Raw genomic sequence first — 27665 nt, 5'->3', positions numbered from 1 at the left:
AAGCAATGGCCCTTAGAACAGTGGAAATCTGTCCTTTGATCTGATTAGTCCAAATTTTGAGATTTTTGGTTCCAACCGCAGTACTGTATATGTACCCCAAAAGATATATGGGGGGATTGAAAATGATACAGACAATTACATCTGCAATATTAAAGCCCTGCAAGTTGTTTTCCAAAAGTCTAATGGAATGTGTCATGTTTGTCATTTATTATCATGTCTTGTCCCTGTGCTCCCCATTCTATTCGTTTCCCTCTGCTGGTCTTATTTGGTTCTTTCCCTCCTTCTATCCCTCTCTCTCCCCCTCCCTCTCTCACTCTCTCGCTCTCTCTTCTCTCTATCGTTCCGTTCCTGCTCCCAGCTGTTCCTATTCCCCTAATCATCATTTAGTCTTCCCACACCTGTTCCCGATCCTTTCCCCTGATTAGAGTCCCTATTTATTCCTTTGTGTTCCGTTCCTGTCCCGTCGGTTCCTTGTTTAGTATTCACCATGCTGTGATTGCGTTTCGCCCTGTCCTGTCGTGTTTTTGCTGTGATTGTGTATCGCCCTGTCCTGTCGTGTTTTTTGCCTTCATCAGATGCTGCGTGTGAGCAGGTGTCTCTGTCTACTACGGCCTGCGCCTACCCGAAGCGACCTGCAGTCTGTGGCCGCTTCTCCAGTTATTCCCCTCTACAGACTAGAGGATTTCTGTTATTCCCTGTTTGGACTTAAATAAACTCTGTTTCTGTTAAGTCGCTTTTGGGTCCTCTTTCACCTGCATGACAGAAGGAACCGACCAAGGAATGGACCCAGCGACTTCAGACGCTCGTTACACTGCCGTCGAGATCCAAGGAGCCATGCTCGGCAGACACGAGCAGGAATTGTCTGCTGCTCGCCATGCCGTGGAGAACCTGGCCGCTCAGGTTTCCGACCTCTCTGGACAGTTCCAGAGTCTACGTCTCGTGCCACCTGTTACTTCCTGGCCTGCCGAGCCTCCAGAACCTAGGGTTAATAACCCACCTTGCTACTCCGGGCAGCCCACTGAGTGCCGCTCCTTTCTCACGCAGTGTGAGATTGTGTTCTCTCTCCAACCCAACACATACTCTAGAGAGAGAGCTCGGGTTGCTTACGTCATTTCACTCCTTACTGGCCGGGCTCGAGAATGGGGCACAGCTATCTGGGAGGCAAGGGCTGATTGCTCTAACAAGTTCCAGAACTTTAAAGAGGAGATGATTCGGGTTTTTGACCGTTCAGTTTTTGGTAGGGAGGCTTCTAGGGCCCTGGCTTCCTTATGCCAAGGTGAACGGTCCATAACGGATTATTCTATTGAGTTTCGCACTCTTGCTGCCTCTAGTGAGTGGAACGAGCCGGCGCTGCTCGCTCGTTTTCTGGAGGGACTCCACGCAGTGGTTAAGGATGAGATTCTCTCCCGGGAGGTTCCTTCAGATGTGGACTCTTTGATTGCTCTCGCCATCCGCATAGAACGACGGGTAGATCTTCGTCACCGGGCTCGTGGAAGAGAGCTCGCATCAACGGTGTTTCCCTGCTCCGCATCGCAACCATCTCCCTCCTCTGGCTTTGAGACTGAGCCCATGCAGCTGGGAGGGATTCGCATCTCGACTAAGGAGAGGGAACGGAGGATCACCAACCGCCTGTGCCTCTATTGCGGAGTTGCTGGACATTTTGTTAATGCATGTCCAGTAAAAGCCAGAGCTCATCTGTAAGCGGAGGGCTACAGGTGAGCGCAACTACTCAAGTCTCTCCATCAAGATCCTGTACTACTTTGTCGGTCCATCTACGCTGGACCGGTTCGGGTGCTACATGTAGTGCCTTGATAGACTCTGGGGCTGAGGGTTGTTTCATGGACGAAGCATGGGTTCGGAAACATGACATTCCTTTCAGAGAGTTAGATAAGCCTACGCCCATGTTCGCCTTAGATGGTAGTCATCTTCCCAGTATCAGATTTGAGACACTACCTTTAACCCTCACAGTATCTGGTAACCACAGTGAGACTATTTCTTTTTTGATTTTTCGTTCACCGTTTACACCTGTTGTTTTGGGTCATCCCTGGCTAGTATGTCATAATCCTTCTATTAATTGGTCTAGTAATTCTATCCTATCCTGGAACGTTTCTTGTCATGTGAAGTGTTTAATGTCTGCCATCCCTCCCGTTTCTTCTGTCCCTACTTCTCAGGAGGAACCTGGCGATTTGACAGGAGTGCCGGAGGAATATCATGATCTGCGCACGGTCTTCAGTCGGTCCCGAGCCAACTCCCTTCCTCCTCACCGGTCGTATGATTGTAGTATTGATCTCCTTCCGGGGACCACTCCTCCTCGAGGTAGACTATACTCTCTGTCGGCTCCCGAACGTAAGGCTCTCGAGGATTATTTGTCTGTGTCTCTTGACGCCGGTACCATAGTGCCTTCTTCTTCTCCGGCCGGGCGGGGTTCTTTTTGTTAAGAAGAAGGACGGTACTCTGCGCCCCTGCGTGGATTATCGAGGGCTGAATGACATAACGGTTAAGAATCGTTATCCGCTTCCCCTTATGTCATCAGCCTTCGAGATTCTGCAGGGAGCCAGGTGCTTTACTAAGTTGGACCTTCGTAACGCTTACCATCTCGTGCGCATCAGAGAGGGGGACGAGTGGAAAACGGCGTTTAACACTCCGTTAGGGCATTTTGAGTACCGGGTTCTGCCGTTCGGTCTCGCCAATGCGCCAGCTGTTTTTCAGGCATTAGTTAATGATGTTCTGAGAGACATGCTGAACATTTTTGTTTTTGTCTATCTTGACGATATCCTGATTTTTTCTCCGTCACTCGAGATTCATGTTCAGCACGTTCGACGTGTTCTACAGCGCCTTTTAGAGAATTGTCTCTACGTAAAGGCTGAGAAGTGCTCTTTTCATGTCTCCTCCGTTACTTTTCTCGGTTCCGTTATTTCCGCTGAAGGCATTCAGATGGATTCCGCTAAGGTCCAAGCTGTCAGTGATTGGCCCGTTCCAAGGTCACGTGTCGAGTTGCAGCGCTTTTAGGTTTCGCTAATTTCTATCGGCGTTTCATTCGTAATTTCGGTCAAGTTGCTGCCCCTCTCACAGCTCTTACTTCTGTCAAGACGTGTTTTAAGTGGTCCGGTTCCGCCCAGGGAGCTTTTGATCTTCTAAAAGAACGTTTTACGTCCGCTCCTATCCTCGTTACTCCTGACGTCACTAGACAATTCATTGTCGAGGTTGACGCTTCAGAGGTAGGCGTGGGAGCCATTCTATCCCAGCGCTTCCAGTCTGACGATAAGGTTCATCCTTGCGCTTATTTTTCTCATCGCCTGTCGCCATCTGAGCGCAACTATGATGTGGGTAACCGTGAACTGCTCGCCATCCGCTTAGCCCTAGGCGAATGGCGACAGTGGTTGGAGGGGGCGACCGTTCCTTTTGTCGTTTGGACAGACCATAAGAACCTTGAGTACATCCGTTCTGCCAAACGACTTAATGCCCGTCAAGCTCGTTGGGCGTTGTTTTTCGCTCGTTTCGAGTTTGTGATTTCTTACCGTCCGGGTAGCAAGAACACCAAGCCTGATGCCTTATCCCGTCTGTTTAGTTCTTCTGTGGCTTCTACTGATCCCGAGGGGATTCTTCCTTATGGGCGTGTTGTCGGGTTAACAGTCTGGGGAATTGAAAGACAGGTTAAGCAAGCACTCACGCACACTGCGTCGCCGCGCGCTTGTCCTAGTAACCTCCTTTTCGTTCCTGTTTCCACTCGTCTGGCTGTTCTTCAGTGGGCTCACTCTGCCAAGTTAGCTGGTCATCCCGGTGTTCGAGGCACTCTTGCGTCTATTCGCCAGCGCTTTTGGTGGCCGACTCAGGAGCGTGACACGCGCCGTTTCGTGGCTGCTTGTTCGGACTGCGCGCAGACTAAGTCGGGTAACTCTCCTCCTGCCGGTCGTCTCAGACCGCTCCCCATTCCTTCTCGACCATGGTCTCACATTGCCTTAGACTTCATTACCGGTCTGCCTTTGTCTGCGGGGAAGACTGTGATTCTGACGGTTGTCGATAGGTTCTCTAAGGCGGCACATTTCATTCCCCTCGCTAAACTTCCTTCCGCTAAGGAGACGGCACAAATCATTATTGAGAATGTATTCAGAATTCATGGCCTCCCGTTAGACGCCGTTTCAGACAGAGGCCCGCAATTCACGTCACAGTTTTGGAGGGAGTTCTGTCGTTTGATTGGTGCGTCCGTCAGTCTCTCTTCCGGGTTTCATCCCCAGTCTAACGGTCAAGCAGAGAGGGCCAATCAGACGATTGGTCGCATACTACGCAGCCTTTCTTTCAGAAACCCTGCGTCTTGGGCAGAACAGCTCCCCTGGGCAGAATACGCTCACAATTCGCTTCCTTCGTCTGCTACCGGGTTATCTCCGTTTCAGAGTAGTCTGGGTTACCAGCCTCCTCTGTTCTCATCCCAGCTTGCCGAGTCCAGCGTTCCCTCCGCTCAAGCGTTTGTCCAACGTTGTGAGCGCACCTGGAGGAGGGTGAGGTCTGCACTTTGCCGTTACAGGGCACAGACGGTGAGAGCCGCCAATAAACGCAGGATTAAGAGTCCAAGGTATTGTTGCGGCCAGAGAGTGTGGCTTTCCACTCGCAACCTTCCTCTTACGACAGCTTCTCGTAAGTTGACTCCGCGGTTCATTGGTCCGTTCCGTGTCTCCCAGGTCGTCAATCCTGTCGCTGTGCGACTGCTTCTTCCGCGACATCTTCGTCGCGTCCATCCTGTCTTCCATGTCTCCTGTGTTAAGCCCTTTCTTCGCACCCCCGTTCGTCTTCCCTCCCCCCTCCCGTCCTTGTCGAGAGCGCACCTATTTACAAGGTACATAAGATCATGGACATGCGTTCTCGGGGACGGGGTCACCAATACTTAGTGGATTGGGAGGGTTACGGTCCTGAGGAGAGGAGTTGGGTTCCGTCTCGGGACGTGCTAGACCGTTCACTCATCGATGATTTCCTCCGTTGCCGCCAGGATTCCTCCTCGAGTGCGCCAGGAGGCGCTCGGTGAGTGGGGGGGTACTGTCATGTTTGTCATTTATTATCATGTCTTGTCCCTGTGCTCCCCATTCTATTCGTTTCCCTCTGCTGGTCTTATTTGGTTCTTTCCCTCCTTCTATCCCTCTCTCTCCCCCTCCCTCTCTCACTCTCTCGCTCTCTCTTCTCTCTATCGTTCCGTTCCTGCTCCCAGCTGTTCCTATTCCCCTAATCATCATTTAGTCTTCCCACACCTGTTCCCGATCCTTTCCCCTGATTAGAGTCCCTGTTTATTCCTTTGTGTTCCGTTCCTGTCCCGTCGGTTCCTTGTTTAGTATTCACCATGCTGTGATTGCGTTTCGCCCTGTCCTGTCGTGTTTTTGCTGTGATTGTGTATCGCCCTGTCCTGTCGTGTTTTTTGCCTTCATCAGATGCTGCGTGTGAGCAGGTGTCTCTGTCTACTACGGCCTGCGCCTACCCGAAGCGACCTGCAGTTTGTGGCCGCTTCTCCAGTTATTCCCCTCTACAGACTAGAGGATTTCTGTTATTCCCTGTTTGGACTTAAATAAACTCTGTTTCTGTTAAGTCGCTTTTGGGTCCTCTTTCACCTGCATGACAGAATGAACATTGGAATGGCCTACATTATGATCAAATTGCTACAGTAGCCTACTGTTAAAACTGTAACTTAAGTGTACTGCCTCATTGTTCACAGTAAACGCACCGAATTTTGAGCCTAATTTTCATAACATTCATGTTTGCGCTCTGCAGACCTAAAATTTTCTCCATGCAAATATTGGAAGGAACATTGGGTATGAGGATTTGAAAGTTAGATGGCCTACATTTAAAATATGACTGTAATGTGCTTTTATCTTTTATTGTCATTGCGACATTGACTGTGTATTCATCTTGAGAAGACGTTTTCAGCAGCATTCAAGCGCACGGATGCACATGTTTGTTTTACTATCCTTTTGGGCACCAGACAATTGATTCCCATTCAAAAATCTATTTTCCCTAACCACTATCCCTTAAACTAACCAGAGCTATAAGCTTAACCCTAACGTTAACCCCAAACCTTAACCGTATTTCTACCCCTAACCTTCAACCTAACTAAGCGTAAAATTATTTTTCCCTATGGGGACCGCTTCCCTGAATGTTCCTTGTTTTACAATCCTTGTGAGACCCTTGGATCCCCACAAGGATAGCAAAACCAAAGACACACACAAACACACACACACACTCTCCCAGAGGACATCATTCACATCTTAATTAGCAGGTAATGGGACTGAGGGTGATATACTGGATGTGTGTGTGTGTGTGTGTGTGTGTGTGTGTGTGTGTGTGTGTGTGTGTGTGTGTGTGTGTGTGTGTGTGTGTGTGTGTGTGTGTGTGTGTGTGTGTGTGTGTGTGTGTGTGTGTGTGTGTGTGTGTGTGTGTGTGTGTGTGTGTGTGTGTGTGTGTGTGTGTGTGAGTGATGTCCTAGGGGGAAGTATTCTACCTAACTGCCTTTCCACCAGCTCCCCATCCCACATACATTTTCCTCCCCAGGGGAACAGGAATATCGATTTGTGGTTCCCAGGACATCAATCTCGTTTGGAGGAGATGAACACGATTAGAGAGAGATGAGAAGCAGGGGAGGGAGGTGTTAATCTAAGTGTGTGTGTGTGTGTGTGTGTGTGTGTGTGTGTGTGTGTGTGTGTGTGTGTGTGTGTGTGTGTGTGTGTGTGTGTGTGTGTGTGTGTGTGTGTGTGTGTGTGTGTGTGTGTGTGTGTGTGTGTGTGTGTGTGTGTGTGTGTGTGTGTGTGTGTGTGTGTATCAAATCAAAGTTTAAGGGTCACGTATACAGTTTAGCAGATTTATAGCAGGTGCAGTGAAATGCTTGTGTTACCAGCACCTAACAGTATAGCTAACTGTCAAACAAGAACACAAATTATGATTAAAAAAACAAGAAATCCCAAATGTCAAAATGAATCCAACTAACACGGTTTCAGTAATCTATTAGCATATACACCAAAAAGATATACTTGGAATGATATGAGCAGTAGATAAATTAGAGTGAGCTATGTCGAGAATCCAGTGTAGAAATAAACAGTGTAACAAAATGCAATATAAAGTAGTAGACTTGCATTAGACCTTCTTCTCATGCTCACTCCACACCTCTTATGGTGCATTCGGAAAGTATTCAGACCCCTTCCCTTTTTACACATTTTGTTACGTTACAGCCTTGTACTAAAATTGACACAATTACTTTTTTCCCCTCATCAATCCACACACAATACCCCATATTGACAAATATATATATAAATACATTATTTACGTAAGTATTCAGACTCTTTGCTATGAGACTCAAAATTGAGCTCAGGTGCATCCTGTTTCCATTGATCTTCCTTGAGCAGTTTCTACAACCAGATTGGAGTCCACCTGTGGTAAATTCAATTGAGTTGAGTTGATTTTATTTTTCAGGGACAGTGCAAATTAATCAACATTTCAGTAAAAGTGCCGGTTTTAGCCAACCGGCTAATTTTCAACCGCAGTCCTTGGGCAGGTTATTGATTTGAAAAGGGACACACCTGTCTATATAAGGTCCCATAGTTGACAGTGCATGTCAGAGCAAAAACCAAGCCATGAGGTCGAAGGAAATGTCCTTAGAGCTCAGAGACAGAATTGTGTCAATGCACAGGTCTGGGGAAGAGTACCAAAACATTTCTGCAGTATTGAAGGTCCCTAAGAACACAGTGGCTTCCATCATTCTTAAATGGAAGAAGTTTGGAACTTGGCAATCGGGGGAGAAGGACTGAATGAGCTCCAGAGTTCCTCTGTGGAGGTGGGAGAACCTTGCAGAAGGACACCCATTTCTGCAGCACTCCACCAATCAGGCCTTTATGGTAGAGTGGCCAGGCGGAAGCCACTCCTCAGTAAAAGGCACATGACAGCCACTTGGAGTTTGCCAAGAGGCACCTCAAGGACTCAGACCATGAGAAACAAGATTCTCTGGTCTGATGAAACCAAGATTGAACTCTTTGGCTTGAATGCCAAGCGTTACGTCTGGAGGAAACCTGGCACCATCTCTATGGTGAAGCATGGTGGTGGCAGCATCATCCTGTGGGGATGTTTTTCAGCAGCAGGAACTGGGAAACTATTCAGGATCGAGAGAAAGATGAACGGCGCAAAGTACAGAGAGATCCTTAATGAAAACCTTCTCCAGAGTACTCAGGACCTCAGACTAGGGCCAAGGTTCACCTTCCAACAGAACAAAGACCCTAAGCACACAGCCAAGACGACACAGGAGTGGCTTCGGGGCAAGTCTCTGAATGTCTTTGAGTGGCCCAGCCAGAGCCTGGTCTTGAACCCGATCAAGCATCTCTGGAGAGGCCTGAAAATAGCTGTGCAGCGACACTCCCCATCCAATCTGACAGAGCTTGAGAGGATCTGCAGAGAATAATAGGAGAAACTCCCCACATCAAATCAAATCACAGGTGTCGACATTACAGCTTACAAGCCTTTAACCATCAATGCCGTTTTAATAAAAATAAGTGTGAAGTAAAAAATAGAGAAGTAAACAATTCAATTAAAATAACAAATAATTAAAGATCAGCAGTAGAAAAGCAGTACGAGTGTGCCAAGCTTGTAGCGTCATACCCAAGAAGACTCAAAGCTGATATCGCTGCCAGAGGTGCTTCAACAAAGTACTGAGTGAAGGGTCTGAATACTTATGTCAATTTGACATTTCAGTTTTATATGAAATAAATAAAATGTGCAAAAAATGTCTAAGCCTGTTTTTGCTTTGACATTGTGTGTTGATTGCTTTAACACTTAATCCATTTTAGAAGACGGCTGTAACGTGACAAAATGTGTAAAAAGTCAAGGGGTCTGAATACTTTCCCGAACGTTCTGCATATTAGAATGAGTTACATGAAGAATAAAGCATGAATGCGTGTAAACAGTATAAAAGAATTGTTCCAGTGTTTAATGTCTCTATATACTGTATGTGGGATAGCAGAGTTCGCTGTGTGCAAGTTTTGTCTATGTACGTGTGTTTGTGAGTATGGACATAGGCATGCGTGTGAGTGTATATGGGATTACAGGTGTGTGCATGTGTATGAGGTGTGCGTGTGAGCTTACAGTATGTGTGAGTGTATCTTTGTCTCTTATTACAGTAGATTGTGTGAGGGCTTGTACAACAGTCTGATGGTCTGGAAATAGAAACTGTTTTGCAGCCTTTCATTCCTTTGATGCACCTTTACTGTCTCTGTCTGCTAGATGGTAGCAGAGTGAACAGACCGTGACTCGAATGGCTGAGGTCCTTGATGATTTTTGACACAGAGTGCTGTAAATGTCCTGGAGGGCAGGCAGCATTTAGCCTCTGGAGAGCCATTCAGTTGAGGGCGGTGCAGTTACCATGCCAGGGTTTGATGCAGCCTGACAGAATGCTCTCAATGGTGCATCTGTAGAAGTTTGTGAGGGTCTTGAGGGCCATGACGAATTTCTTCAGTGCCTGAGTTTGTAGAGGCGCTGTTGTTGTGTGTGTGTGTGTGTGTGTGTGTGTGTGTGCGTGCGTGCGTGCGTGCGTGCGTGCGTGTGTGTGTGTACCTATTATTTGATCCACATCACCTCAATTTATCCAAGGTGTCAGACAGGACTGTATGATCAATCATACTACGCACATTACAACAATGTCTATATTCTCTTAGGTTAAGTATATCTCCATAGACATTAAATGCAAACAGAGCATATTAGTATTCTTTGACATTGTGTTTTGGATTGTTCTTCAATCCCGGAGAGCTACAGGACGTGTATTAATATCAGCACAGTCACCTTATTACACATTGTATTTGTATTTATTATGAATCCCCATTACCAAGGCAGCAGCTACTCTTCCTGTATTCTGGAAGAGTAGCTGATTGATTATCAATCAATCTTGATTAGCTAAAGCAGGTGTGTTAGTGCTGGGCTGGAACTAAAGCCTGCATATCCTGAAGACCTACGCGCTGGATAGATTTCTTTTCGGCTCCCTCTTGAGCCACCCACGGCCCTCCTACAAAGCAGCACAGGAGCAGAACTATCTGGGTGTGTGTGTGTGTGTGTGTGTGTGTGTGTGTGTGTGTGTGTGTGTGTGTGTGTGTGTGTGTGTGTGTGTGTGTGTGTGTGTGTGTGTGTGTGTGTGTGTGTGTGTGTGTGTGTGTGTGTGTGTGTGTGTGTGTGTGTGTGTGTGTGTGTGTGTGTGTGTGTGTGTGTGTGTATGGGTGAAAGAAGTAATCCATTAAAAGCCGCAGTTACACACAATACCACAGCCAAGCAATACCACAGCTACTGTGTAACCTCATCAGTATCATAATATAAGATGGCGCCGTAGTGTATGGCTGCCGTCTTGAGAGCTCCGGCCCAACTTTGCTATTTTGGGATTATTTTGGCGGTTATCTCTACTCTTTTTGCACTACATGTATTTGCTATCATTTTTTACGAACGACAAAAACTTTAAAACATCAGATTGGCAGTTACTAACCTACATTTCAGCTGAAACTTCGACCCATCCGCCCTGGGCTCTTTATGTACCTCTGATCCAATCTTTGGGCTAGCCAAGAGGAATCGCTGGTGAAAAAAAGATGCAAAAGTTTGGGTGTTCTGTTGATACTAAGGCGATTGGAATACCGGCAAACACTTCCATCCATTATATTGGCCAAAGTACAGTGACTTAATAACAAGATGGATGACCTCCCATTCACAGATTAGCTACCAGCAGGAGTCTCGTAACAGCAACATGTTATTAACAACATGCCTCTGTTATTCTGAAACATGGCTATCAAACAAGATACCCCCCATCCAATTCGATGGATTCTCCATTCACTGAGCGGACAGGACATCGGATTCAAGGAAATACAGAGGGGTATGTCTCTTTATCAACAATAGATGGTGTACAGACTGAAGCGCAGTGGAAGTCTCAACCTATTGTTCACCTGTCTTGGAAAACCTGATGGTCAAATGCCGACCCTTCTACCTCCCGAGAGAGTTTTCATCTGTTATTGTGAATGCTGTATCTATTCCACCACAGGGCACACTCTATATATTCCTCAACAACAACAAGCTTGGCAAATCAGATCATGTCTCTATATTCCTGCTTCCTGTTAATGAACAGAAGCTTAAACATGTGACATACTCTATAGAAAAATGGTCCTCCGAAACAGAGGCTAAGTTACAGGACTGTTTGCTAGCTCTGACTGGAATATGTTTTGGCGAGCTAACCACCTCGGGTTTCATCAGGAAAAGCATCGCTGACTTTGTCCCTACAGTGAAGGTTCACTGCTTCCCCAATCAAAAGCCCTAGATTAACACTGAGGTATGCGCTAAGCTAAAGGACAGACACACATAGGGCCGTTGCAGCCAACTCCGAGGCGACAGCTGCGGACACGAACGTGTACCAGAACTCTTGCTACGACCTCCGCAGAACCATCAAACAGGTAAAAGGACAGTATAGGAACAAGGTGGAATCCTTTTACACTGGCTCCGACGCTTGACACGTGGAAGGGGCTACAGTCCATTGTGGATTACAAAGGTAGCCGTGATCTATCCAACAATGGCTTTCTACTAGACGAGCTCAATACATTTTATGAACACTTCGACAAAAACAACACAGAGCCGTGCACGAGGGCCCTCGCCGTCTCAGAGGACTGAGTAATCTCTCTCTCCGGGGCCAACGTAAGGTCAACACTCACAAGGCCACAGGGCCGGACGATATTCCAGGGGGAATTCTCAGAGCATGCAGACCAGCTGGCAGGCATCTTCACAGTCATTTTCGTGGGTGCACACCCCTTTCCAGATCGACAGGGCCACAGTGGAGAGGGTCAAGAGCTTCAAGTTCCTCGGTGTCCACATCACTGAAGACTTAACATGGTCCTCTCACACGCCAGAAAACACCCCAGAAACCGAGACATGAACTATTCTCCATGCTCCCATTCGACAGGCGGTACCGGTATATCAAGGCTCAGACAAACAGACTCCCAAACAGCTTCTATCCCCTGGCCATAAGACTGTTAAATGGCTAACAACCACTCCCTCTCTCACAGACTGTCCACAGTGAATCTATACCCATGCACAGGTCTCTACCCACTCAGACACAACCTACAATGCTGCTAAAATGATTATTGATTGCCATAACCATTAGTATTTATCTATTTATCCTGCTACTGGTGACCATTACTCCTGTTTACATATACATTTTACCATTAGTATATTACCATAAGTATTTATATATTCCAGCTACGAGTCTCTCTTCAGCCCTGTTTCCATGTATATCCTACTACTAGTCAATTGTTAGTCCCCCTGCACATTAAATAAGGTACTGGCACTGGTCTGCATTCTCGTGTTCTCATCGTAGTTCTTCTCTGGTTTAATTCGTACTTTAAAAGAATATAGACTACCGTTCAAAAGTTTGGGGTCACTTAGAAATGTCTTCATTTTTATAAGAAAATAACTTTTTTTGTTCATTAAAATAACATAGAATTGATCAGAAATACAGTGTAGACATTGTTCATGTTGTAAATGACTATTGGAGCTGGAAACTACTGATTTGTAAAGGAATATCTATATAGACGTACAGAGGTTCATTATCAGCAACCATCACTCCTGTGTTCCAATGGCACGTTGTGTTAGCTAATCCAACTTTATCATTTTAAAAGGCTAATTGTTCATTAGAAAACCCTTTTTCAATTATGTTAGCAAAGCTGAAACCTGTTGTCCTGATTAAAGAAGCAATACAATTGGCCTTCATTAGACTAGTTGAAACTGAAGATCTTGTATAACGCTGTGCACTACTCCCTTCACAGAACAGCGCAAACTGGCTCTAACCAGAATAGAAAGTAGGAGGCCCCGGTGCACAACTGAGCAAGAGGACAAGTACAGTAGAGTGTCTAATTTGAGAAACAGACACCTCACAAGTCCTAAACTAGCAGCTTCGTTAAATAGTACCCGCAAAAGACCAGTCTCAACGTCAACAGTGAAGAAGGCGACTCCGGGATACTGGCCTTCTAGGTAGAGTTGCAAATAAAGAGCAATATCTCAGACTGGCCAATAAAAATAAAGGATTAAGATGGGCAAAAGAACACAGACACTGGACAGAGGAACTCTCTATATTTATGTATTCATAAATATATAACTAAATACATGAAACAGAAAACAAACAGCAAACGCCGTTTCTAACTTGACCGTGTTTTATCTCCTCCACACTTTCCTCTTGTTCCTATTGGTTTGTTCTCTTGGCCCCTCTCTCTGCTTTGCCGGTAGTGGGTGAATGAGTGCGCGTGTGTGTACATGGGCATGCGTACGTGTCAGGGCCTTAACTTCTCTCCCTTGCTTGGCCAGTGGTGTATCTGCTCCAGCTTCTTCACACAGATCTGTACAGAATTATCCTCATTAAACTGGATCCCATCCACATTAAACGTATTGATCTGCCCTGCATCGTCTCCCAGCTCAAGACTTCCTCCTCCACCTCTCTCTCTCTCTCTCTCTCTCTCTCTCTCTCTCTCTCTCTCTCTCTCTCTCTCTCTCTCTCTCTCTCTCTCTCTCTCTCTCTCTCTCTCTCTCTCTCTCTCTCTCTCTCTCTCTCTCTCTCTCTCTCTCTCTCTCTCTCTCTCTCTCCCTCTCTCTCTCTCTCTCTCTCTCTCTCTCTCTCTCTCGCTCTGTGAAGCCAAGAGCCCACCTCACCTCCGCTCTGTGTTGTTTGCTCATTTATAGTCACGGTTCCCAAAATGCAATATCAACGCCCTCTACTCTGAACTGCGTGGTGCTAGCATCCCACAAGCTATAATTACGCACACACACATGCATTCAAACACACACACACTAATTACCCTCCTTTCTGGTACAAATGTACTCAGACGCACAGTGGGGCGGGAGGCATGTTTTAGATTCCATTCAATTCCAGGAAAACATTTTAATCACAGACCTTTAATTGTGGTGATGAGTGTGATGACTGAACCAGAGGAGGGAAACACAGACCTGATTGTTGAGTGTGACAACCTCACTCTCTCTTACAGGCAAACAAACGGTGAGCGTATGGATGTGTCCCAAATGACACCCTGTTCCCTATACAGTGCACTACTTTTGACCAGAGCCCTGGTCCCTGCATTTGGGAAGCATCCAATGAGTGGCCCCTGTGACAATCCTTCATCTGAATAACTGCAGTTATTCTAATGAAGCATAATTACAGCAGACACTGTTAATGAACAGGATCATCATGTGGGCACATTGTATCTGTTCATTAGCATTATCCACAGACAGACACAAAGTGGAGGAGACCCTCCGGAAAATGAAACTCAATCAGCAACCCTTAGAAGGTGCTTGGTTTTCTCGGAAAACCAAACAACTTTCCTGGACAACCACAGAAACATTGACACAAACAAATGACCTTAACCTCTTTCGAGGAACAACACCTTGTGACCCCTACTCTCCCTCGTCATGTAGTTATAGCGAGAAAGGGAGAGAAGAGAGAAAGCAGGGAAAAGAAAGAGAGAAACAGAAGGAGAGAGGGTGGGAAAGGGAAAAGGAGAGAAACAGAAGAGAGAGAGGGTGGGAAAGAGAGAGAGAGAGAGAGAGAGAGAGAGAGAGAGAGAGAGAGAGAGAGAGAGAGAGAGAGAGAGAGAGAGAGAGCTAGAGAGAGAGAGAGAGAGAGAGAGAGAGAGAGAGAGAGAGTGAGAGAGGAGGGAAAAGGAGAGAGAGAGAGAGTGGGAGAGGAATAGCTAGAGAGAGAGAGAGAGAGAGAGAGAGAGAGAGAGAGAGAGAGAGAGAGAGAGAGAGAGAGAGAAGAGAGAGAGAGAGAGAGAGAGAGAAGAGAGAGAGAGAGAGAGAGAGAGAGAGAGAGAGAGAGAGAGAGAGAGAGAGAGAGAGAGAGAGAAGGCAGGGAAAAGAACGAGAGAAACAGAAAGAGAGAGGGTGGGAAAGGGAGAGCGAGAGAGAGAGAGGTGGGAAGAGAGAGAGAGAGAGAAGGCAGGGAAAAGAACGAGAGAAACAGAAGGAAAGAGGGTGGGAAAGGGAGAGCAGAGAGAGAGAAAGAGAGAGAGAGAGAGAGAGAGAGAGAGAGAGAGAGAGAGAGAGAGAGAGAGAGAGAGAGAGAGAGAGAGAGAGAGAGAGAGGAATAGAGAGAGAGAGAGAGAGAGAGAGAGAGAGAGAGAGTGAGAGAGAGAGAGAGAGAGGAGAGAGAGAGAGAGAGAGAGAGAGAGAGAGAGAGAGAGAGAGAGAGAGAGAGAGAGAGAGAGAGAGAGAGAGAGAGAGAGAGAGAGAGAGTGAGAAAGAGTAGTTCATATCATTATATCATTAGCATCCGTCTCAGGCACAGGAGGTCGGCGAGAGGGGCTTGTTGTAATGGCTGGAGCGGGATGAGTGGAATGGTATCAAAAACATCAAACACATAGTTTGACGCTATTCCATTTGTGCCGTTCCAGACATTATTATGAGCTGTCCTCCCCCCAGCAGGGTCCACTGGTCCCAGAGCAAAGGCCGGCAGATGGCGATATTGAGTCTTTTAATATTACCGTCCAAATTGAATGCATGCAGTCGGCTATAAACTTGTATTCCCCGTGGACCAATCAGGCTGCTCAGTGAGGGCTACCGAGTGGTTGTTATGTGGAAAGAGGAGCCGTGGTTTTAGCCTTGTTTCGATGTGCTGGCTGAGGCAGGCCTGGAGTTTTCTGTCTCTAATTACTTCTGTTTCTCTCTCGCTCCTCTTGTGGGACTGTGCCCTCTCACTCCCTCTTTATAAACGGGTCATTTGATAGCATGATTATTATCGAAAATAGTATTATGAGGTGATGTAATCTCCCAGTCTCCAACCGACAGTGGAGTACCTGTCCCTCCAGCGCAGCTCTCCACATGAGTCTACAGCGCCCTCTACAGCATGGCTATGGCAGCACACGTGTCACGTGTGCCTATGGCTCTTTTTAGCCCTTCATCTTTTCTCGTGCGCTTTATTTGGAATGTAATTACAGTTTTTTTTCCCTGAATGCTGAAACACCAGCGGTGATTCTTGAAGGACTATCTCTGAAACCATTTACACTTGTCGCCAATGCGTTTTCCAGGTGTGCCAAACTAAATGCACAATCTCTGCTTTACACTCGGCCTGTAATTTTTAGAAATCACTTTTTTTTGCAATACTGTAAACACAACTCACTGCTTTACAGTCAGTTTGCAATTTGATAACACACTTCTAGCAAAACCGTAAACATGGGCCTCTCCGTTGCTACACTATTTCGCCACTTTCCTTTCCACATTGACACGTGACAAGACTTCTAGATAATGAGTTCACTTACAAATCAGAGCTTGAGCACTATAAATAGGCCACAGGTAAACATTTGGTTTGGACAACAATGGAGGCCAATATTGGACAGAGAGTAAGAGGGGTGAGAACTAGAGGAGGAGGATGAGGAGATGAAGGAAGAGGTGAAGTAGGACGGGGAGTCAGGAACACATTAACTGATTAATTCAGAGCGACTGTGGTTGACCATGTTGTCAACCACGGGATGAGCATGAGGGAGGCTGGGCAACGGGTTCAACCACATCTGAGCCACTATACTGTTGCAGGTATCATCCAGATATTTAGAAATGAGAACCGGTAAGTAACTGTAAGTGCTGTAGTCTTACTGTACCTTCATAATGAGAAGGATCTATCACTAAAACCATCCAAATGTTTTCACAGAACTGCAAGAAAACCAGTATCTGTTGGAAGAGGTTGACTATTCTCCCCAGAGCAGGAGACCCACATTGTAAATACGATCATTGCAAATAATGACTCGGAGAACTGCAGGACCACATAATGGCAGATAACACCATATTCCAAAACGTCGACAGAGTGAGTCTCTCTGCACTGTCTCGTCTACTGAAACACAATAGAATTAGGATGAAGCAGCTGTACGGAGTCCCTTTCGGAAAAAAACTCAGACCGTGTAAAACAACTGAGATGTGAATATGTGGAGGTTAACTATCGTTGGTACTGGATCTGGAAGTGTATGGTGCTACATCATACTGCCTGATCCCTGTCTTTTTGTACTGTGCTACATTGTTTTTTCTTGTCTCTTTCAGAGAGTCATGGAGCTAGAAGCAGATGCAGTGCATCATGAGCTAATATATGTGGACGAGGCCGGTTTCAGCCTTGCAAAATCAACGTCCCGGGACAACGTGGTGGCAACATAACAATGTGTGCGGCTATTAGTCAAAAAGGCATCCTTCGCCATCATGCAATCCTAGGCCCATACAACACTGCACACATTCTCACATTTCTGGACACCCTACACAACAGCCAGAGTATGTTATCATCTGGGACAATGTTAGTTTCCACCGGGCTGCTGTGCCTGAAATTGGTCACCCACTTCTACAGGCAATGGAGGAGGCTTTTGCAAGACATGCATAATGTTTTGCTGGTTTGGTGTAAGGTTTTGTGGTTAGTGTGTAGAGTTTTGTAAAAAAAAAAGCCTATATTTTCAAGGCAATCAGGAAGAAAAAAAAACTTAGGGGGGAGGAAAAAAAGAAACCTGCACACTGCTCTTTAATAAGCTTCACTATCAGCCTCACGGCTTATTAAAGAGCGTGATACTATTAAGAGCAGTGTGCAGGTTTCTTTTCCCCCTGATTTTATTCAACTGTTACCATGCACTTGCAAAAAATATAGATGTGCGAGGGCCTTTTGAATTTTGACTGTATTAAAGTTAAATGTTTTCCTATCGTGTGTTTTGGTTTATTTCTTGTCTACTTGAGTGACTTCCTCTACTCTTACTTTGCTTAACTCTCTTTTCAGTGTTTGGCTCATTTTGTGAATGAGGGTGTTAATCAGGGACCTGATGAGCATTGGGGTTAATGAGCTGTCCCTGAACAAAGGCAGCTCTCAGACAATGTTCAGGAGACTCAAGCCACACCCCACTACATCTGGGGAGAGGGGACCTTCTCAGGAGAGCGAGCTGAACTCCGAGTGAGTGCGTACCAATGGTTTCCAGTATGATTACGTTATTGATTAAGCTTTCTCCACCCTCTCCAGACGTGGCCTGCTACGACGAGACTGCTGAGCCTGGGTTTACCCGCATTGGGACCCTGTGATGCCGGGGGGGGGCGAACGTTACACCCCAACAATTCTGGACTCTAGCGTGTATGCGGTGTGAGTGTGCACGGGCCTGTCCTTGTTCTGCATTGCTTTTATCCTGTAACCACTTTTTTTTCCCTCTTTCATAAATAATAATAAAAATAACCATAAATTGACTGTCTGTTTGTGGTTCCGGGATTCTAATTAACCTTGGTTCACACCCCCAGGGGACTAGACGTGGCTATCTTAACCAGATATTGAGTCCAAGACAACCCCAGAACACTAATGACATCTCATTTTATATCGCTGATGTACAAACCTGTTTTCATTCTCATAATGAGCACCATGAACACTTGCTGTTCTCCCCCCCCCCCTCCCTCCTGAGGGGGTAACACAGCCTCAGACTGGTAGGGGAGAATACAAGAGGAGAACCTGCAAAGGGATACATTAAACTAGATGAGATTCAAACTGACCTGGTCCCAGATGGCTGTCTTCTAAATTCATTACCTACAGCTGTTGGAATTGCAAGTGCATCTCTCTAAAGTTGATCTCCTATAATGTGTAAGGAGGTACAGCAGGCAACCATATTAGCAAAATGGTACAGTAGCTATTTGGCACATTTGCAGTGGAACTGCAGCACATTAATACTAGGCAGAGAGGAGGCAAGCAGTTCATTTACATACCGCCCACCTTATATCCCTCACACTGTGGGCACAGCTAGGGAACAGAAGGGACTGCGTACGACACACACTTGGCTGGGTGTATTGTTCCTGAGGCTTTGCTTTGTCATCAAATTAGCTGTAATTAGTAGACTGTACAGTATATTCTCACAGATCTAGGCACACTGCCTGCCAATGTTAGTTTCACCTTTTTAATATGGCCACTGCTGCCTGTGGTGCTGTTTATGGGGCTTATTGTAAATACCGCACACACACACACACACACAACAGTCAACGTTTCATTGCGAATTGGTTGAGAAGGTTTTCAAAAGCAAGACAAAACAGCAGCAGAGCAATAAAACTAGAATCTCATTTGGGTTGTATTCCGTCAATGCCACGACCAGCTCAGTGTGTGTGTGTGTGTGTGTGTATCATCTAGTGCATTATGAAAACCTCACATTGAAGCTGTTTTGATTTGATGGCAGCCATAAAGACAGAGGCGTTATGAAGCGAGAAGATAGGCTTTTTGAAACGAGGAGATATGCAGCAGGGATTTGGCCCTAACTCAGGGATTTGGCCCTAACTCAGTGATTTGGCCCTAACTCAGGGATTTGGCCCTAACTCAGTGATTTGGCCCTAACTCAGGGATTTGGCCCTAACTCAGTGATTTGGCCCTAACTCAGTGATTTGGCCCTAACTCAGTGATTTGGCCCTAACTCAGTGATTTGGCCCTAACTCAGGGATTTGGCCCTAACTCAGTGATTTGGCCCTAACTCAGGGATTTGGCCCTAACTCAGGGATTTGTTAACTCGTTAATTCACCATGACTGACAGTGTTGCACCGATGTGGATTTGGTGGAATGTTAAGCTATGAAGGCAGAGATGAACAATATCAACTTCGGGCCTATGGATGATTCCTCACGAGACTAGAACAAAAAAAGGAACATTTTTGAATTTTCACAAAAAGTCATCTATAGACGGGTCCTTCGGAGGAAGGATTTGTGAAACATTGTTTTGACATTTTAGTCTTACCTAGACCTTTAAGACTCCATAATGTTTCATCTGTGTGTGCTCTGTAGTATCTGGAATCCAATAAACATTTTCTTACATTAATATATTAGTATTGAAAAATATAAACATGAACATTGAAAATACAATTTTATATTTGGCTAATATTTCCATATACTGGCACAAATGTTCCAACTTCAATTAATGATTTCTGAATTATGCTTTAAGACAACAATCCTTCCTTGTTCTTCTGTGGATACAATTTTGCAAAAATAAAAAAGAATCATTGCTTCATGAGGAATCACCCGTATCTAAGGCTATAGATCCCTGTAGTAGACACTTCTCTAATTCGTAAGTGTGTGTAACATGATCTCAAGGCAGTTCTTCTTTATAATGACGGCCTACACCGGCCAAACCCAGATGACGCTGGACCAACTGTGCGACGCCCTATGGGACTCCCAATCCCAGTCGGTTGTAAAACAGCCTGGATTCGAACCAGGGTGTCTGTAGTGACACCTCTAGCACTGAGATGCAGTGCCTTAGACTGCTGCACCAATTGCGGTTGGTTCGGTTTCAGTAATAATTCTGAATAGGGTCAAGGATTCGGATAGGGTTAAAACAAAACAAAATAAAACTAGTGCCTATCACTAGGATTCAACACAAGACCCTTGGAACCACCCCTGTCCACAACACACTAGCAAAACCCAAGCCTGCTTGATGGTAATAGCACTCACTGTTGCCACTATTGGCCGGTTCTGAAAGCATCTCCCGACGTCCTGGGTACCTGAACAGACAGCAAAGTTCGAAGTGGATCTTGAGCTACCTGACTGGTGTGTGTGTGTGTGTCTTTGATCTGTGTGGTCTATTGCTTCCCTTTCCCAGTGGGCCATCATAACAGGAGAGAGTGAGGGAGTGAAGGATAGGAAGGGAACTTGAAGGGACAACATAACTATTCCTTTCCTCCTCCTCTTCTCAGACACCCTGGGAGAATCCCAAATGGTTTTGCTCTTTTCCTTTCTCCTCGTCCTCTCCTTGCCTCCGAGGAGCGGAGGCGAGGAGAGGAAACGTAGAAATAAATACTCTTGAAATGAGACTCTCCTTCTCCGCTCGCACGTCATCAGACAAATGACGTTTGCTCTCCTCCATTGAGAAAACAACAGCTGATTCAAAGGGGGTGTGGCGTATTTTAAAACACCTCCACGCTACCTGCCGTGAGAATAGTCTTGTGCATGCTTTGTCCAAGTAGGTAATCGGGGAGGGGATCAGACTCTCCTAGACCGCTTGACACTCTCCGCTTATCAGTTTCCGGGTAAAGGAGGAGAGAGGATGGGGGAGTCGCGGAGAGAACAGACTTTTGCCCAAATCTCCATTTGTCACATGACAGGATCAGGCAGGAACTACCTGCAGGCATATCTCATTTAGCTCTATAACACACATATTTTGGTCATTTTTCACCCGGGGTCCACCTTCCAGCATTGGGGAACATCCCGCGCCCCCACTTGCGTGCACGTTTCTTCAACTTGATTGGAGTCCACTTGTGGTAAATGTAATTCATTGGACATGATTTGGAAAGGCACACACCTGTCTATATAAAGATCCCACAGTTGACAGTGCATGTCAGAGCAAAAACCAAGCCATGAGGTCGAAGAAATTGTCCGTAGAGCACCGAGACAGGATTGTGTAGAGGCACAGATCTGTGGAAGGGTACCAAAACATTTTTGCAGAATTGATCGTCCGCAAGAACACAGTGGTTTCCATCATTCTTAAATGGAAAAGTTTGGAACCACCAAGACTCTTCCTAGATTTGGCCGCCCGGGGAAACTGAGCAATCAGGGGAGAAGGGCCTTGGTCAGGGAGGTGACCAAGAACCCGATGGTCACTCTGACAGAGCTCCAGAATTCTGTGGAGATGGAAGAACCTTCCAGAAGGACAACCATCTCTGCAGCACTCCACCAATCAGGCCTTCATGGTAGAGTGGCCAGGCGGAAACCACTCTTCACTAAAAGGCACATGACAGACTGCTTGTAGTTTGCCATAAAGCACGTAAAGGACTCAGACCATGACAAACAAGATTCTCTGGTCTGATGAAACCCAGATTGAACTCTTTGGCCTGAATGCCAAGCATCACGTCTGGACGCGTGGTGGTAGCATCATGCTGTGGGGATATTTTTCAGCGGCAGGGACTAGGAGACTAGTCAGGAGTGAGGGAAAGATGAACGGAGCAAAGTACAGAGAGATCCTTGATGAAAACCTGCTCCAGAGCACTCAGGACCTCAGACTGGGGCGAAGGTTCACCTTCCAACAGGACAACAACCCTAAGCACACAACTTAGACAATGCAGGAGTGGTTTCGGGACAAGTCTCTGAATGTCCTTGAGTGGCCCAGCCAGAGCCCAGACTTGAACCCGATCTAACATCTCTGAAGAGACCTGAAAATAGCTGTGCAGCGACGCTGCCCATCCAACCTGACAGAGTTTGAGAGGATCTGCAGAGAAGAATGGGAGAAACTCTACAAATACAGGTGTGTCAAGCTTGTAGCGTCATACCCAAGAAGACCCGAGGCTGTTATCTCTGCCAAGGGTGCTTCAACCAATTACTGAGTAAAGGGTCTGAATACTTATTTAAAATGTGATATTTCCGGGGATTTTTTTGTGCAAAAATGTCAACAAATCTGTTTTTGCTTCGTCATAATGGGTTATTGTGTGTAGATTGATGACGGGGGGGAAAAAAACAATTTAATCAATTTTAAAATAAGGCTGTAACGTAACAAAATGTGGAAAAGGTCAAGGAGTGTGAATACTTTCTGAAGGCACTGCAGATTCCATGTCACAATAAGTTGACAAATTAGGTGGAAACAACGTTGATCAATTAGTTTGTGCCCCAGTGGGTCCCTGCGGTCCAAAATCGTCTCTGGTTTGATCATCAGGGCAAGACTTGGAATTCTCCTCCACACCTGTCGCCACAAGTACCTCATCCAGGTCAGGCTCACCTTCAGAGCAATCACTACTGCCGAACGACTCAATTTTTTCAATTCTCAAGGTTCTCAAGAGAGCAATTAGATTCATAAGTAAGTTTACTTGATTTGTACTCAGGAGACAATGGTTTGTAGCTTGTGCCATTGTTTCGCCATTGTGTCGTCACACTTCTCTCTCCACAATACATGTCAACCAGAGCTTCTTCTATGATATATTGACGATTGCGGGATGGAAACAGGATTTCCCCCAGAAACTGAACAAACTACATCAAATAAAATACAACAAACAACTTTACTGTTAAAAAAAAATCCCTACACAGGCTGAAGGGGAGCTTGGGAGGGTGGGCCGTTTTCCAGCCCCAGTACCCCTTGCAAGTCTTCAGATTTAAAATCCTAAAGTTCCAAAAACTTTTCTGCCACAGCCCCAATTTTCAGTTTCTTAGACTTCTTTGAGACTTGAGCCGTACAGTTTTATAACTGTGGCAATGAGTGCCACAGAATCCACCTTTTTAACACACAGGGTATCTTTTGACTGGCAGCAAACATGTACTACAGCCTGTGGTGCTTCCACTATCATATCTTCACTAGCATCACTTGTTTTCTCAATTCTTTTCATCGCCTTCGCCTCTGACATTGGATTGGTCGCTCTAACTTTTGCCACCTCAGTCTCCTTCACAGGGCACTCCAGGAACTCAGCATTATGATCCCCGCCACAATTGCAACACCGTCATCCTTCCACGCACTGTTCTTTAGTATACTCTGTCCTTCTACACACTGTTCTTTAGTATACTCTGTCCTTCTACACACTGTTCTTTAGTATACTCTGTCCTTCTACGCACTGTTCTTTAGTATACTCTGTCCTTCTACACACTGTTCTTTAGTATACTCTGTCCTTCTACACACTGTTCTTTAGTATACTCTGTCCTGTTCTACTCTGTCCTTCACACTGTTCTTTAGTATACTCTGTCCTGTTCTACTCTGTCCTTCTACACTGTTCTTTAGTATACTCTGTCCTTCTACACTGTTCTTTAGTATACTGTCCTTTACGCACTGTTCTTTAGTATACTCTGTCCTTCTACACACTGTTCTTTAGTATACTCTGTCCTTCTACACACTGTTCTTTAGTATACTCTGTCCTTCTACACACTGTTCTTTAGTATACTCTGTCCTTCTACGCACTGTTCTTTAGTATACTCTGTCCTTCTACACACTGTTCTTTAGTATACTCTGTCCTTCTACACACTGTTCTTTAGTATACTCTGTCCTTCTACACACTGTTCTTTAGTATACTCTGTCCTTCTACACACTGTTCTTTAGTATACTCTGTCCTTCTACACACTGTTCTTTAGTATACTCTGTCCTTCTACACACTGTTCTTTAGTATACTCTGTCCTTCTACACACTGTTCTTTAGTATACTCTGTCCTTCTACACACTGTTCTTTAGTATACTCTGTCCTTCTACACACTGTTCTTTAGTATACTCTGAGCAGACACACACACACACTTCGGGTTGCAACCATGTACCTACAGTTCTATTTTACTTCAGCACGCTAGGTGGCGGTATGATTTGTTTGTGGCGTGGAGACACGAAGTCAGAAACCGGAAACACGCGACCATCGTCATCTGCAGGAAAAATAACAACAAAACATTTCGTCACTGTGTAGCTTTGTTGGAGACATTTTAACAGTGTCGAGCGCTTTTAATCTTTAACTCGTGTTCTGCCATCGCTTCATGGTAAGCTTTTAAACACCATATTCGTTGTTCAATAACATGGTACAGCTATTACGATGAAAAATAACTGCAGCAGATAGAGATAGCCAAATTTGATTGAGTTCTTCACTGGCTGGGTTTGTTTACCAGGCTAGCTAACTTATTTTCGCTTGGGGGAAAAAAACACGTTGACGGTGCCGCTTCTAAACCGTGGTCGGTGATGTTTCCTTTCTCTTTCTCTTTTGTTTCAATCAGGGTGCCTAGCCCTGGGTTTTCTTCTAAGCTATATCTACCTGGTAACATCAGCCTAACGTCACTCCTCCAACATGGCCCAACCGAGAGGAGTCAACAGTCTACAGTTCAACCAGGACCAGAGTAAGACGAGAGTAGCCTACTCTGTGAAGCCAGACAGAGATCTGTAGAGGACATTACTTGTGTCAGTCTTACTCTCGTTTCAGACAGTGTACATTGATCAGTGTACCTACCCCTCTCCCTCCCCAGGTTGTTTCTGTTGTGCCATGGAAACCGGTGTCAGGATCTACAATGTGGAGCCTCTTATCGAGAAGGGGCATCTTGGTGAGTGGAATTCAGACCTGTGGTACGAGCGATCTGTGTGTTCGCATACTGTGTGTGTGTGATCATCCTGTGCTTGTGTGTGTCAGACCATGAGCAGGTGGGTAGTGTGGCCCAGTGTTCAATGCTGCATCGCTCCAACCTGCTGGCTGTAGTAGGAGGTGGAGTCAACCCCAAGTTCTCTGAGATCTCAGGTGAGTGGATGAGCGGACCACATATTTGATTGAATTACTGATTAGACTTGATTTTCCAAACTACTAAGGGTGTTGAAGAGCGGAGATAAACTTTACACATGCGCAGATACTCCGTATGACTGTGAGAGCAAATTCCTGCATTGCGCTCATCTCAATGTCTGCAGTGCAGATCATAGCAATGTCAAATTGCTGGGTCTCAGTTTAAATTATGGCAGTGACTGGGACTGATTGTATTTAGATTTTAGAACATGTTTGGTAATGATTCCAATGTATTGTTTTCATTTAATTCAAAACAGAATGTAATTTTTAAAATCCTAGTGTTGATCTGGGATGATGCTCGGGAGGGGAGGGACCCCAAGGACAAGCTAGTGCTGGAGTTTACCTTTACCAAGCCTGTTCTGGCCGTACGCATGAGACACGACAAGTGAGTTACTATCTGTTTAGTAACATTCTCCTGAACAAGCCCCAACTTTCCATAGAGCACCCTGTAGTGTGTTGTTTTACTAACCCTTTTCTCCCTCTCCTTTCTCACACTCCAACCCCTCCCCTTGCTTACTCGCTTTCTCTCTCTCTCAGGATCATCATTGTGTTAAAGAACAGGATCTATGTCTACAGTTTCCCTGACAACCCTGTGAAACTGTTTGAGTTTGACACCAGAGACAACCCTAAAGGTACAAACACATACACATATACGCACACGCTCCTGGTTATGTTTATCTGATAGATGTGTAGATACCCCCCTCTCCCCTCTCTCAGGACTGTGTGACCTGTGCCCCAGTCTGGAGAAACAGCTGCTGGTCTTCCCTGGACATAAGTGTGGAAGTCTACAGCTTGTGGTAATTCATCCATTTCATTTAAAAGTGTATTGCAAGGTACTATACTAACTATGTTGGTTTATAAGCTGTTCATAAAGCACACCTTCACATGTCATTCCATCGGCTGATGGATTCCTAGTGTTGAAGACTATCTGCCCTTTCCAAACTGCTCTGTGTGTGCTGATCATTTTTCACATTACCCATGAGGTCCCAGTCAGTCCGAGTTGAACTCTCTCCCTCTCTCCGCTCCAGGACCTTTCCAACACCAAGCCTGGCACATCGTCCGCCCCCTTTACCATCAACGCCCACCAGAGCGAGATCGCCTGCCTGGCGCTCAACCAGCCTGGCAGCGTCGCGGCCTCGGCCTCCCGCAAGGGTACCCTCATCAGACTGTTTGATACTTCCACCAGAGACAAACTAGTGGAGCTGCGCAGAGGAACAGACCCTGCTACACTCTACTGGTACTGGTGGGGGAGAGAGAGGAAGGGGTGGGGTGGGGTGGAAGTGATGCTGAGTGTCTCATCACTTCTCTTTCTTGCTCTCTCTTACCAGCATCAACTTCAGTCATGACTCTTCGTTCCTGTGTGCCTCCAGTGACAAGGGCACTGTTCACATCTTTGCTCTCAAAGATACTAAACTCAACAGACGCTCAGCGTAAGACGCACGCATGTGTTGTGTTTGAGAGAGAGTTTCGTCGTGTGGTTTAGCATTCCATTTGAGCTAATATTCCAATCCTTGTACTCCGTGTCATATGCCAATGACAGATGACACAGAATACAAGAAGTGGAATTTTAGCTAAAAAGACTGGCAACCAGGCTAGTGTTTGTGCGTACCTCAATTCCAAATTTGACAATTTACTGTTCACGGCTTGTTTATGCCACTATCACCACTCTTCCCCTCTCTACAGATTGGCTCGTGTGGGGAAGGTGGGCCCAGTGATTGGTCAGTATGTGGACAGCCAGTGGTCATTGGCCAGTTTCACCGTTCCGGCAGAGTGTGCCTGTATCTGTGCGTTTGGGAAGAACACCTCTAAAAACGTCAACTCTGTCATCGGTCAGTCCTCTAAGCAACTAGACAGCAATGTTTCATATCTATCAATCAATATAGTTATTGTCCTACATGTAGTTGGAACATTCATTGTACTGTGGGTATTAACAATATAGTTATTTAATTTATACAATAAAGCTGTGTCGTGTAAAATTGTAATAATAGGTTTAAAATGTTTTTTTCTCTGTATTCCTCCCTTTTCTAGCTATCTGTGTTGACGGGACGTTCCATAAATACGTGTTCACCCCTGATGGTAACTGTAACCGAGAAGCCTTTGACGTTTACCTGGACATCTGTGATGATGACGACTTCTGAGAGGATGGAGAGAGGGGAGAAGGAGAGCGGGAGAGAGAGAGGGGGGTGGGCAGGGGAGAAGAGACCTGGTGATAAATGTGATAATGGTAGGTTGGATTTAGAATCAGACAGAGGTGAAGCAGATGTTGTACAGAACTAAATACAGGTGTGTGAAAATGGTCTGTTTAACGCGATTGCCACGTGTTCTTATTGTAACCAAGTGTATTTAAAAATGTATGAAGATTAAAAACATTTTTACGATGACTGCTGGCTTGTCTGTGGTCCCCTTTTGAGTTAATACATTAAGTCTGTTCAAATGTGGTGTAGTCACTTCCAGGACACGCACAGATACAGG

General features: G+C 45.7%; 1 protein-coding gene across 1 annotated transcript; it reads left to right on the top strand.

Moving 5' to 3' along the window:
• Window positions 1–24275: 24275 nt before the first annotated feature.
• wdr45 (WD repeat domain 45) lies at window positions 24276–27574 on the top strand. The gene is made up of 11 exons (XM_046317708.1): window positions 24276–24411; window positions 24643–24762; window positions 24889–24963; window positions 25050–25154; window positions 25473–25578; window positions 25731–25825; window positions 25911–25990; window positions 26222–26430; window positions 26522–26623; window positions 26877–27022; window positions 27222–27574. Exons 2-11 carry the CDS (start codon window positions 24714–24716, stop codon window positions 27329–27331), a joined length of 1077 nt encoding a protein of 358 aa, XP_046173664.1. The 5' UTR covers window positions 24276–24411; window positions 24643–24713; the 3' UTR covers window positions 27332–27574.
• Window positions 27575–27665: the final 91 nt, after the last annotated feature.

This window comes from Oncorhynchus gorbuscha, linkage group LG20, assembly GCF_021184085.1.
Source record: "Oncorhynchus gorbuscha isolate QuinsamMale2020 ecotype Even-year linkage group LG20, OgorEven_v1.0, whole genome shotgun sequence".
Lineage (NCBI taxonomy): Eukaryota > Metazoa > Chordata > Actinopteri > Salmoniformes > Salmonidae > Oncorhynchus > Oncorhynchus gorbuscha.
The sequence above is the reverse complement of the archived record's forward strand: the minus strand, read 5'-3'. Positions and strand labels throughout refer to the sequence as shown.